Source organism: Acomys russatus, chromosome 32, assembly GCF_903995435.1.
Source record: "Acomys russatus chromosome 32, mAcoRus1.1, whole genome shotgun sequence".
Classification (NCBI taxonomy): Eukaryota; Metazoa; Chordata; class Mammalia; order Rodentia; family Muridae; genus Acomys; species Acomys russatus.
The window spans coordinates 19,708,070-19,721,020 of record NC_067168.1 but is presented as its reverse complement, the minus strand read 5'-3'; the positions used below and the strand labels follow the sequence as shown (position 1 = coordinate 19,721,020).

The following is a 12,951-nucleotide window of genomic DNA, read 5'->3' as shown; positions in this document are numbered from 1 at the left end:
CCTCTCTCCCTTTCTTCCTCACTTCTACTCTCTCCCCAGCAAGAGAAGAAAAACGGATTTCAGGTAAAGCTCCCAGATTCTGAAAACCTAACATTATTTGACTTTTCTGAAATCCCATGAGCAGGAGAGATTTGACCCTGCAGCCTGGCGTAAGGGGGAGACAGCTGTGAGGGGAGTTTAGGAACAGAGAGTAATGGTCTGATCAGACAAACCTCCTGCAGAGATGAGATCAGCTAGCCATAGCTTCCAATTATGTACTTAGAGCCCTTGGCTGTCTGAGACATTCAATAATGTGTGCATATACCTCTACTGAAGATGAGAAAAGGAGAGATGACAAGGTAATAGTGGCTGGTCATAAGTTCCAAGGAAAACTTGCCTTAAAGAAAAGAGGAAAAAATAAGGTATCAAAAGAATAAAGAAAAATTTAAGATTTGAAACTGAGTAAGCAATGAGCATCATCACAAAGATGGCACCCGCACTGTCTAATTTATCATCTATTTCCTTCAAGTCCCTTGAAAAATATTGTCTTTACAGCTTAGCTTGTTAAAACTTCCTGAGTCCCTGTATTTCTCCTATTATGTGAACATAAGAATAATCCCACTATTTTTGGATTCTACTTTAGAAAAATGCTAACTAGAAGTATATTCCTTAAAATGGTACAAAAGTAATAGCACAAACTGGGCAATTTCCATTTGGAGGCATGCTTCTTCTACAGGTGTTGTTGTGACCTGTATTGTGTCCTGAACCTGTAATGTTCAGATAATTGCCTAGGAAGCAGCATTCCTGTCAGGGAACTAGGAGAGTTCAGAAAGGTTAAGAAGCTTGTGCGGAGGATAATCTGCCCATGTGCGACACCTTAAGGCTCATCTGTTCATTCAAAAGCCTTATCCACTTAACTATTGCCCTACACTGTTTCCATATCCTCTGCCTTTCACAGTTACTGTGTAAGCAGTTTGTAAGCCCTTGGCTTTCAAATACATCCTGTATCCCAGTATCAGAGGCAACATCCAGGGTACTTTTAAGTCACAGTTAAGGGTCTGTAAGTGCCTTATGGTGCGCCCTCTCTGGCTGTTCTCAGAAGCAGCAAGCACATCGGCCTCTATTCCTTCTGCATTTTTCTTGATATTTCAAAACAAAGTAATACAGTCCTCAAACTCATTGTAATGTTAAACACAATGAATGTGGAGTTAATATGGCTATTCCAGTCATTCACAGCACGGCCGACTCACCCCTCCACTCATCAGAAGTACCAAGAGACAAGGGACTCATCACCCTGCCCACCACAGAACACCCACAGAGGATTGTTATTATCTACATGTCTCCATCTCTACTAATCAGGGGGGCAATCAGCTGATTTCCTGCAAATCAGTGTGCCTGTGGTGTGTGTGTGTGTGTGTGTGTGTGTGTGTGTGTGTGTGTATGTGTGTCTACTACCAGGGTCCACCCACAGGAGACCACAAGCAAGAACAGCTGGAACAATCCTTTCGTTATGGTCAATAGAAAATGCCATGGCTTCAATTAGCATAACCTAGATAAAGTCCTACAGTGAAACTAGCCAAACCATATTTCTTTTTTTGGACAGAATGAAAGGTTCAACTTACATAAACAAAAGGGATGGCAAAATCCTGTCAATAGATTCTGACTAACATCATTCTTAATTGTATGCACCCTTCTCTTCCACACTTGAACGCAATGTCTCTGCCTCTTCTCTGCTTTCTATCACCTTGTCACATGAGTATTTTTTGAAAGGTTTTTCTACAACTCAAATGTGCTCTTCAATTAATTCAATTGTGGGTGATTATGATGAAAACAAATGAATATCTTAACATCTAGGAGGAATTTGTTTCCTGTCCTTTTCATTGTTGGGGACTGAACAGGATAGCCAAGCAGTCTACTGGAGCTACTCACACAGGCCTATAAGAGTTCAAGCCTACTTATAGGACAGGAGATGTTTTACCAGTGACGGTTCTTTCTTAGTTTATGCATGTTTAAAACATAAGCTTCTTACTTATCTCTCACACTTCAGCCAGGAGCATCTAATCCCACCCACATCATCCTAAGCCACACAAACACCTTAGTCAGTAACTGATCCTTTAACTGTCCTATATGATGGATGACCTTAGCTGTTTGGGGCTGCCGCCCTGTAGGGGAAAATGATTCTGCTTGGCGAACATAAAAACATCAAATATGCAATACCTGGTAATAAAGGGTTAAGTTAATTAACTAAGGGAGCTAGGGAGATGACTGGCCCCTAAACTTGAGGAGCAGAATTTGGATATCCCACCCTCATATTAAAATCAGAGTCGTATGGCCCACTGATAATTCCAGTACTTGAAAGAAGACAGGAAAATCCCAGAGGCAAGCTGAGTAAAATACATGAGCACTGGGTTTAAGGAGAGATCTCAATAAAGGACAGAGGGATCTAGGATCATAACCGGTTTCAATCCCTGCCCTTCATGTACACAGACATACAAGTTCATACATACCCTCACTCAAGTGCACCCACACTTGTACAAAGAAGCATACACACAAAAGAGTTTACCATTTTAATAAACCAGATATTTCTTTAGTACTTAAAGTCTGGGGATAAATAACTGTTTATGTTTATTTGCTTACTCAACAAAGCATTGTTAATTTCCCAGTACTCAAGGTGAATGATTTTGCAATTTTATAGTATCATATCAAAAAGTAATTTTGCTTTTTCGAAATTTCCACACTTTCCTTTGATTTGTCCTGCCTCAACTTCTTCTCTAATTTACCCAAAGTCATTTCAGAGAGCTGGAGGAAGTTTGGCTCAGTGATAGAGCACTTGCCTAGCAAGAACTAGACCCTTAGTTTGGTCCCGAACTATGGGAGGTATGGTGTAGTCCTTTTGAAAACAGCAGATAAAATAATACATTCTCAGGGGGCCGGGGGAAACAATCCTTTAAGGATTAGCTGTGAGATTGTACCATTCACTGGATAACATTCAGTCGTGGAGGCACAAACACAAAGAACAAATGTTGCTGAAGCAGCAACCTAGCAACACACCAGGGAAGGCACTGCCACGTCACTCCACTCTAAGGGCTTAAAGGTGATCTCTGTATCTAGCATCAAAAGCAAGCATGCACACTCACGTGCGCATGCACACACTTCTGCACTTTTCTCCTATAGAGTGATTTCTTTTGAACTTATGGTTCTAGTGTAATAAATGTCATATTTTAAAACTATAGGGTAAATCTAAGTATTTCAGTAACAAACCAAGGGGATCAATTTTTTCATTCTTTTATTAATTCATTCATATTACATCTCAATTGTTATCCCATCCCTTGTATCCTTCCATTTCTCCCTCCCTCCCGCTTTCCCCCTACTCCCCTCCCCTATGACTGTGACTGAGAGGGACCTCCTCCCCCTGTATATGCTCATAGGGTATCAAGTCTCTTCTTGGTAGCTTGCTATCCTTCCTCTGAGTGCCACCAGGCCTCCCCATCAAGGGGACATGGTCAAATATGGGGCACCAGAGTTCATGTGAAAGTCAGTCCCCACTCTCCACTCAACTGTGGAGAATGTCCTGTTCACTGGCTAGATCTGGGATCAATTTTTAAATAGCACATATTATATAGGTTAATTTTTAGCCATTCCAGGGTTATCAGCATCATCTTTGATAATTTATAAATTCTGAATAGGAAGGAAGCAACAGAAATATATAGTTCTTTTTAAAATGCTTTACAATATTTAAATGTACTGGAATATCTGATTCCTCTGAGAAGACGGAAAATAGCTTCATATAAAAAACTAGACCGCTTTCCTCTCATGTGAAACATTTGGAATATTTTTTAAATGTAAATTTAATTCTAGTTATTGTTAGCATTATTGTCCTATCTCTAAATCAGAACATCATTAAGAAAAAAAAGCCACATCAAATTTCAGTCAAACCTCATGTGGGATACGATAACTAGGAGGAAACACAAACTTCAAACTACAGCACTACTGTGTGTCTCTATTCTCTTTGACCTAATAAAATAAGAGCTTCATCAAGTTGCAGTTAGGGGAAGCTCATACCTGCATGTCAAGTTTGCTGGGGTGCTGATGGCTCAGGCTGCGGAATGAGGGGAATCTCAGATCCCTGCCTCCTCCCAGTTCTCGGCACTCTTTCCTGTGCTGCATCCTACAGCCACTTGGATTTCTTCAACTTTACGTATGCCTGATTTTCTTACCACAATTCCTACAATTTCCATGTACAAACGAACTGAGTCTGCTGTGGGTTTGCTTGTGTTACTTTTTTTCTTCCCTCGCACAAAGCAACAAAACATAGACGAGGCATTCGAAAAGTATTTCATCCCTGAAATACTGTCCTATCGAGGGTATTAAACAACAGAAACTATGAGACCGGTCTCTACCAACAGAAAGTATTATTAGGGGAATACATGAAGTTTATCTAATTAAATCAGTATTTAGTGAACTACAGAATCACAAAAACTGTTGCAAATGATTACTCAAAGCCAAGTATTACAGCAATACAGAAGAGATAGCTTACTAACTCCATTGGAAGACCACACATCCACGAATATTTGGCCAATACAAACTGGTTTTGAAGGCTTTTTTTTTTTTTTTTTTTTTTTTACAGACACAAAGCTGGATTGGTAGGGAAGTGGGCTATACTTAGCGTTGGAGGACGAAATGAATATGATCAAAGTATGTAAGGACTTGAAACTCTTAAATAAGTAATGAAAAATAAGAGCCTATGAACAAAAATAGATAAGTAGATAAGTAAAAAAACAAAATCTTCCTCCTACGGAAGAAAATGGAATGCTAAATAGGTAGGGTTATGATAACACATCACCAAGAAGCTGCAAATAGAACCGTCTCCTAGTCTTTTCCTACCTTGAATGTCAAGGGCTCCTGCCTTGAAAAACAGTTGTCTCTGCAAAATACTGTGCCGGGAAAAGCAAGGAGATAACGAGTTAGCCAAACGAAAACTGGCCAAGGATTTTCGGAACTCAGGAGTGAGCCTGAAGCATGGGGCTCTCAGGACGCCGAGTCAGAAAACACTGAGAACTCTTTCTACTGCGTGGGTCTGTTCATTTCTTTGTTTTGGTGATTTTCCAGATCTGAGTTTGGTTTTGTTTTGCCCTTGGTTACCTAGTAAAGTCACTGTTTAAAATATTCCAACCTTGTCTAAACTAAACCAAGAAGAAAAAGAGAACTGTCCTCTAGAAGTGGCCGGCAGGACCAGGAAGAGCAGGATGTGCTGGTCACAGCCACATTGCCGGCTGGCAGCCAGGAAATACCAGCACGGCTGGAGTGGGAGTGGGCGCCTCTGATGACAAAAAGCCTCAGAGTTGGCTTAGACAGGACTGGAAAAACCCAAACAATCAATCAGCCAGTTGGCCCTGGGTCCAAGGGCTTGCAGGACTTCCTGGGAGAGTGAATTAGTCAGGTCATTTGGGATTTAAAAGATGTGACTTAAATTCTCTATCTGCATAAATTTTCAAAACAGAATAGCTGCTGGTGTTTACCATACTTAATAGAACTAAGAAAGAAAGTTTTTAAGCATTTGAGGAACTGTTAGAAACTAAATCTAGGGTACCAAAAATAGGAGGCATGCATGGTGATGTAGGCCTGTAATCGCAGCATTTAGGAGACAGGGATGAGGACCAGCAGTTTAAGACCAGCCTAGGCTATGTAAGTAGAAAGTGGGCTTTAAAAACTGAGAGCCAGTTAAGTAACTCACTCCTTTTTGTGCAATAAGTATTAAGTAATTAGCACCCTAAAACTCCATATACACTTCTGCTTCAAGCTAACTAAACCAAAGTCAGCAGCAGAAATGAGCCTTGGGCTCTAGGGGGGAAAAGGATGGCTTCTGGGTGCGTCTCCTACCAACCAATGATGCTCCAACATCAAGAAGTTGGCAACTGTTTGAACCCAGGCAGTTCTTTCACTTAATTGTTGAGTCTGCAGGAGAATCAACCATGGCGCATATTGTTCGGCTATATGGGGAAAAGGCACCCAACAGAGCAACACCAAGTAGGACCAATTTCCAGGCAAAGCATTTATTGGAGAATAGGAAAAGACACTGGGATAAAAGGGAAATCTCAACCACCTCAGAAAGTTCAAGAGTTAGTTCTTTTAAGGTTCCTGGTATGACAAGCAGAAGAAGGAAGGTGTTGTACCCAAGGAAATAGGCCCAGGGCCATCTGACATCAACCAGATAGACTTGGGGAAACCATTTCTTGTTTTCTGGCTGAGGGAAATGTTTAAAAGGTTGGGGGGTGGGTAAGTATTCGGGATAAGGGTCATCTGTGTAGCAATGGCTATAGTTGGATGTCATGAGTCAGTTTTGTCATCTAGCAGTCCAAGTTATCTGTAAATGCCAGGTGCTAAAGAGAGAGACCAGCTTTTATGAGACCAGTGGGAATGAAGGCTTTATCTGTCGGGATCTAAACAGTGGCACGTGCCTGTCACCCTGCTGCCTGTCAGTTCCAACTGGAGATAGGGGAAATAGTGTGCAGGTGGCCCAGTGTGTGAGCGTTTGTGAGCTAGCAGGTATCTAATATCTCTTGTGTGTGTCTGAGTGTCCGGGGGCAGCGACACTGAGAGCATAAAAGCTGTCTATGCTGTGGCAGACATGAAGGCTCACATCTGTAACCCTGGGTTGGGGCAGGGGAATGCAAGATTGAAGCCAGGCTGTGCTATACATTCTGGCCCTCAAAACACAGAGGTATGTGTTTGAAAGCTCCTTTCTTCCACAAAATGTCTTCACCTGTCTGTTATGGAAAATAACCATAATACTGAAATCAAATGAAAAGCCTCTTTCGCATCGCTTTTGGAAGAAACCTTAAAACTGGGAAGCAAATAGAGAAATTGCTCCGCAACATTTGATACGGCAACCCTACAGAAAAAAAGAAAAAAAGAAAAAGAAAAAACAAAAAAGCCAAAGGTAAGTTAGCATAAAAAATGGATGTCTTAGGCACCCAACAATAAGCTAAATAATACTAAAATCAACAGATAACCAATACAAATGAAACATAGTTTTAACTTTGCCCTACTTAAGAAACTCCAGTCTGACAGACACACCTCCTGACAAGGCCTCATTAGCCCCCAAATATTAACATATGTTCACTGAAAAATCATTACAGGAGCTGATTATAGTGATAAACATGTTCTGTGGGTTGCTTTAAAATGTGAAATGTGGTAATTTGCTTTCATCTATGGTGAAGACTCTATGTACACTTGGTCTTCAGGAACAGAAATCTATACCAGAGGGGAAGGTTTCTCTGAGGCAAGGCATGTCCCAGTGGAGGCGATATGGGAGTGTCTCCGCCACTCAGAAGCCTGCATAGATGCCAGGTCTTCTGTGGGAAGGGGCAATCCAAAAGAGCAGTGAAAGGGAAGATGCCAGTGTTGGCTTCCCTTTAAAGGCGGAGCAAATGCTGCCCAAGGCCTCCATAGAGGTGTCTCCCTGGCTGGTCAGCATTCTAAACCTAAGCTACAGTTCTGGTAGAAATACTATACAGAACTAACAAATTGAGCCCCCGTAGGTCTCTCTGCACATAATCACACCTCCTTTAAGAAAGCCAAGAAAATCCATATGTTAATAGGAATGTGAGTGCAACACTCTTATTACGTTGAGAAAACTGTTGCAAGTCATCAGTCAAACAGATAAATGCATAAATTCTCTGGCTTAAAATATATTTAAAATAAGAATATTCATATGTTATAGAAATGCTACTAAAACTTAATGTTCCCTTTGTTAACACATAAAAATAAAGGAAGTCTACTCTTCTGCATAAAAAAATCACTATCTGCAGTCTAAGTTTTTAAGTGAGGTTATCCTAAATGAAAAATACTGAAACTTACATGAAGTTACTATATTTTAAATTATAAACTGCACTTTGACATGAACAGTAATTTATTAGAAGTTACATTTTAAAACTATGAAGCATTTCAAGTATAAAAGTATCCTTGTGCCCCAGTTACTAGGGTAATAATTTAACAGTGTTCCACTGAATGTCAGCAACTGCTTAACAAACCAAGCTTTCAAGGCAGCTTCAGGGCAGTGACAGTGCCCATATTCTCTGACTCCAAGTAACTGTTTGGGGGTAACTGCAATCGTAATAGCTTTGGAAGTTACTCGGGGATGGGGCGGGGGGGGGGAGGTAAAATACACACACAAAACAGTTCAAGTCACTTGAAAATACACCACCCTCAGTTCAGCCTGATTTACTGCTACAGTTACTGGGAGACTAAGAATCCTAATTGACAAACGTACTAATTATTTCATTCAAGGAACTAAGCCAAAGTTCTTCACCAGTTCACTTGATAAACTTCTAGAATATAAATCTAAAGAAAAACGCATCTTCTTCCCATCTGGCCAAAATAAAGATATTTTGTTTTTGACTACGCAAACAGTTTTTACACCAGAGATTGTATCTAGTTAGATTCAAGTGTTGTATTTCAACAGTTGCAGAAATCACTGGCAACATCTAAAATGAAAACCAGGCCTCTGGCATGGCCAGAGCCAGCTGCTACTGTCCCAACTGTGGATCTTTCCAAGAGAGGAGCAATCGACACGTGTTACAGCTTCAATCAGAATGTCATCTCCTTTGGCATGGACCAGGACAGGGAAGACAGTAAATGTTTTAAGACTGTGTGGTCGATTCCACCCATGTAGAACCACTCCGCTGTGCCTGGGAGCACTAAAGCCACCACAACCCATGTGCCAGCACATGATATGACAGCAGCCACTACAGCCACTACTAGTTCATAAAGTCTTCACATGCCCTGATATATTACTTTCTTTCTGATTTTTTTCCCATCCATCCAAAATTGTGGAGTCTGTTTGCTGAAAGGCTACGCAAAAACACATAGCTGGGTTTGACCTTGTGGATTTGGCCTGTGGTTTGCAGTCTGTCCCTGGCTGAGGGGCAAACTGGCCTTCAATCCTTGCACATATACCACTATGTACATCGCCTACAAACAGCATACTTTTTCTGCTAAACGCCCCTCTCTCAGTCACTGACTTTGTCCAGTTGCTATTTCTTTCCCACATACCCTAAAGTCCAACAGAGCAATAGTGAGGGCAGGAAAAAACACCCAACATGGAGAAAGGATACAGACTCCTCTTACTGCTCCCCAGTGGCCTTGTGGGAAGTGGGAACCATCCCCAATCGATTCTGGCCCTGTAACTGATTGTGGCCAACAAGCACCTGAAGAGGACAGTGAATGCACCATCTTTTATTAACAGAAATGGAGGTGGGGGGGGGGGTCGGGGTTAGGCTAGGGGGGCTGGGGGGGGTGGCTTGAGTGGCCAACAGCATCTTGGAAACAAGGTCCTGGCTGATAGGGCAGGGTTAAAATGCTCAGTTTTGGTAGCAAGGATCCCTGAGGGAGAAAGAACATTGGGCTAAGATCGCTGAAAGTCCTACAAAGAGAGCAGCTACTAACCTCAAAGGCTGCATGCTGCTTTTCAGAATTCTTAAAGGAGGACTTAAGCTTAACAAAATAAATTGTGGATCTCTTTGCGGTAAAAGGCCCAGCCAGGCATGCATTCTGAAGATTGTAAAAATGAGTAAAATTCTACTTCAAATATAAGTCACTAAATCATAAACAAAAAGCAAAACAAGTTTGAGCCGCATACACCAGCCATATTAAGAGGTTATAAAACAAAGAAAAGCAAAACCAAAAGACAGCAAGGGGAGGCATTTCCTAGGGACTAGACTGACTGGAAAGAAGTGCAGGAAAGACAGAAAAAGTAGAGGAGTTTCCTTCCTTCCCTCCCCACTGCCTCTCCAGGGACCTGCTCTCTCCCTCTCCACCCTGTAAATTGCTGGTTTACATCTGCAGACAGGGACAAGCTTTTTCTTCCTTTTTCCGAATGCGCCATAGCCAATTAAAGAGCTTATGAATGAACATCACTGAAAAATACTAGTCTTAACAGAAATGTCTGAAGCCATCGCCTTCCATTTTGCTCCAAACTTGGTATTTTGCCCAAGTTAGTTGACAAAAATAGTCAAGGTGCCTCTAAAAGCACACACTAGTCTGGACCCAGGTCTAGCATCCAATGGCAGGGACTTGGCAGGACCACACTCTCCTACCTCTCTCATGTCTAAGGCATGGAGCACAGAGAGAAGCAATGGCATAGGAACTTGACCAAAGAGACCTGCCTGGGAATAGCTCCAAGAAACATAATTCTGATAAAATGCTTCAAGGACAAATGACAATTTTAACTAAAATCTTGTCTACATTCTCTCTTCAGCCTGGAACACAGGGGCAGCCAAAAGACACTCAGGGCAGCACACAGCAGACCTGTCAGCTGCTGTCACAAGTAGGACATTGCCAGCTGTTGAACACACAGCCCAAAGCCAGGAAGCCTATTCCAAAAACACATTCAATGCAACAAGGGACGATTGCTCTTAGAATTTGCTTTTCAAAAACTCCTGCCAGGCAAGGATGAAGACCTGAACTCTCAGTTATTCAGGAAGCTGAAGTGGAAGTCACACAGAAAACTCTCAAAAACAAATGGAAGGGCAGAGGAGGCTCTATTACCCTCCAGATAATATTATAATGTTACCTTGCCTCTAGGACATCTTGCACAGCCATTCTCAAACCTAGACCATCTGCCTCTCGAGAGACTGTCCTTTTGCTGGTTTGAACACTTCCTTCATTCTCACATTCAGAGCTGGATGCTACTGGCATCTAGTGGGTAGAAGCCAAGGACAAGGCTAAACACACAGTGTGCAGGACAGCCAGCAAGAGCAAAGGGGAATGGTTCAAATTATCAATAGAGCCAAGCAATGTTGAGTGAATCCTCTCCTTTTACGTGGGAGGATAAGCTCGTACTGGGAATGTGGACATGCCTATGAATGATACACTGGCAAATAATTGGGTCAGAGGTGATCTGCACTCTTCTTGAAGACCTACTAATCTAGACAGTTTTGCTCTTCTTTATGGTCCACTAATGCAGACAACTTAGACTTTAAAGATTGTTTCCGTATTTATGTTGTAATTTTCTGTTTTGCTACTTCAGGGAGTAAAGTAACCGTAGCTGATAAATCTGACCAAATTATCAAATAGAGTATCTTCTGCATTTATTAGCTTATCACAGAGCTGGTAAGACCAATCTACCTACTTACAGAACCAGCTTGGCTACTGCTGTCTCCTGGCTCCCTTAGTGCACAGTAACACGTCCAACATTAGCTCCGGAGACTGAACTCTGTGCCCACCTACCACAGAAACCACGTCTCATACATCAACCGTGGGTTTTATATGGAAAACATCCATATATGAAATTCCCTTCCTCCGATATTACCATCCAATTTAACATCCAATTCCACAAGATGTGAAAGCTTGCACAAGGAAGGAGTTGATTTTTGACTGTAAATTTAAAGGTAGTAATCTGGCACGGCCATCTTCTATAAAAAGCGAGTGGTGGTATAAAATACACAAAAGCCGAAGCTTCGAGATTGCTTTATTTATAAATAAAGGCTTATTTGGGTGTCTCAACAAAGACAATTTTCAGAGTAGTTTTTTATATTTTGAGTCTCTATTTGCATTTATTTGTCTGGCTTTCAAGTGTTATTCCAAAAAAAAATACTTTTGATGTGTGATTAAATTTAGTTCAAAGTCAGAATAATCATACAGGTTCAGATTTCCCTGCAACTGATAGAATAAAGGCAGACATTTATGCAGCCAACAAAGCAAGCACTGTTCTACCAAGAACCAGGGGCTGCATAGCGCTAAAGTTTCATGAATTACACTAAGAGAAAGAAAAGACAAAAGAACGGCGACCCGGACCAGCTGAAACTTGTGCCAAGTGTCACCCACTGAATTGGAATCCCGAGATGGAAACGTTTGCTCGTGGGCTCAGTTTCCAGCAGAAAAGCATCTCACTAGTTATTGTAAAAAGCAATTTTATCTCATCTACCCACTCACCACCAAAGTACATCAGGTCATTTCAACGAAAGGCTCAGTTCCAAGGAGTTAAGCCCAGGACCCAGAAGTGGAAACCGCCAGAGAACTCCCTTACTCGATAAAGCGCTGCAAGCCCTGTTGAGACAAATAGGTGGCGGAGCTCTCCTCTGGCTGAACCCAGAAAGTTTTGTTCACACGGACTTGTCTCCAACTACTAGCTTTCGTTCAGCTTCCGAATACCTTCGGAGCCAGGACTCAGGGAAGCCTGACTCTGCGCCCCGAAGTGGAACAGAATGAGAAATGGGTGGGAGCACAGTAAGTCCACCGGAGAACAGCTTGTAGACAGAGACAAGAGGGCGAGCTGCTTCCCCAGGCGCTGGAAGGAATGTCCCAGTCAATCGCAAAACACCAAGCCCCGCGGTTAGGGTCCGACAGGGATAAAGCATGCAAAGAGGAAAGAAAAGATGCCCAGTTCCCTCCAGATTGGCCCATGGAAGCCGGCGAGAGGACCTCACCTGCAGGGATGCGCGAGACAGTCTCCTCTGCCGCACCCAAGCCGGCCGCCCAGGAGAGCAGGGCGAGCAAAGGCACAAGGAGCCCTGCTCTAGGTCCCTGGTCCCCCATTCCGCCCCTTCCCCCAGGAGCCCAAGGCCTGCGGCGGCGACTTCTCGCGAGACGCGGAGACCCCAAAGGGCGTTGGGCCAGAGGTGGGCCTGGGGACCGCAACGGAGAGCAGACTTTGTGGATGGCAAAGCGGGCAGACTAATGTGAAGCCAGGACGCATGGAGCAGACGACGGAACCGGTGGCTCCGGAGGTGCGGGCTTAAGAGCGGCCAATGAGGGCGGGGCCGGGGCGGGGCGCTGCTCCAAGACCCTTGGTCACCGGCTGTCGAAGCTGCGCCCCCACCCTCCGAGTTGCCGACGCCTACGTGCACCGCCTCACGCCTGGAATCCAGGGAGCTTTCTTGCGGGATGTGCGCCCCTCTCCGCGCGCGTTTCCGAAGTTTACACTTCTGTGCGCCCTGGCTAGATCTCCTCTGCTGAACCAGGCGCTCCCCC

At 43.1% G+C, this 12,951-nt stretch overlaps 1 protein-coding gene across 2 annotated transcripts in view; it reads right to left on the bottom strand.

The window, feature by feature from the left end:
• The window catches only part of Plod2 (procollagen-lysine,2-oxoglutarate 5-dioxygenase 2), a 67,908-nt gene extending 55,250 nt beyond the window's left edge, over positions 1 to 12,658 (bottom strand). For both annotated transcript variants that reach the window (XM_051140008.1, XM_051140009.1), the window contains exon 1: positions 12,408 to 12,658. In XM_051140008.1, the coding sequence (XP_050995965.1) occupies positions 12,408 to 12,516 (109 nt within the window). In that variant the 5' untranslated portion in view covers positions 12,517 to 12,658. The remainder of the gene's footprint in view (positions 1 to 12,407) is intronic.
• Between the last annotated feature and the right edge of the window lie 293 nt (positions 12,659 to 12,951).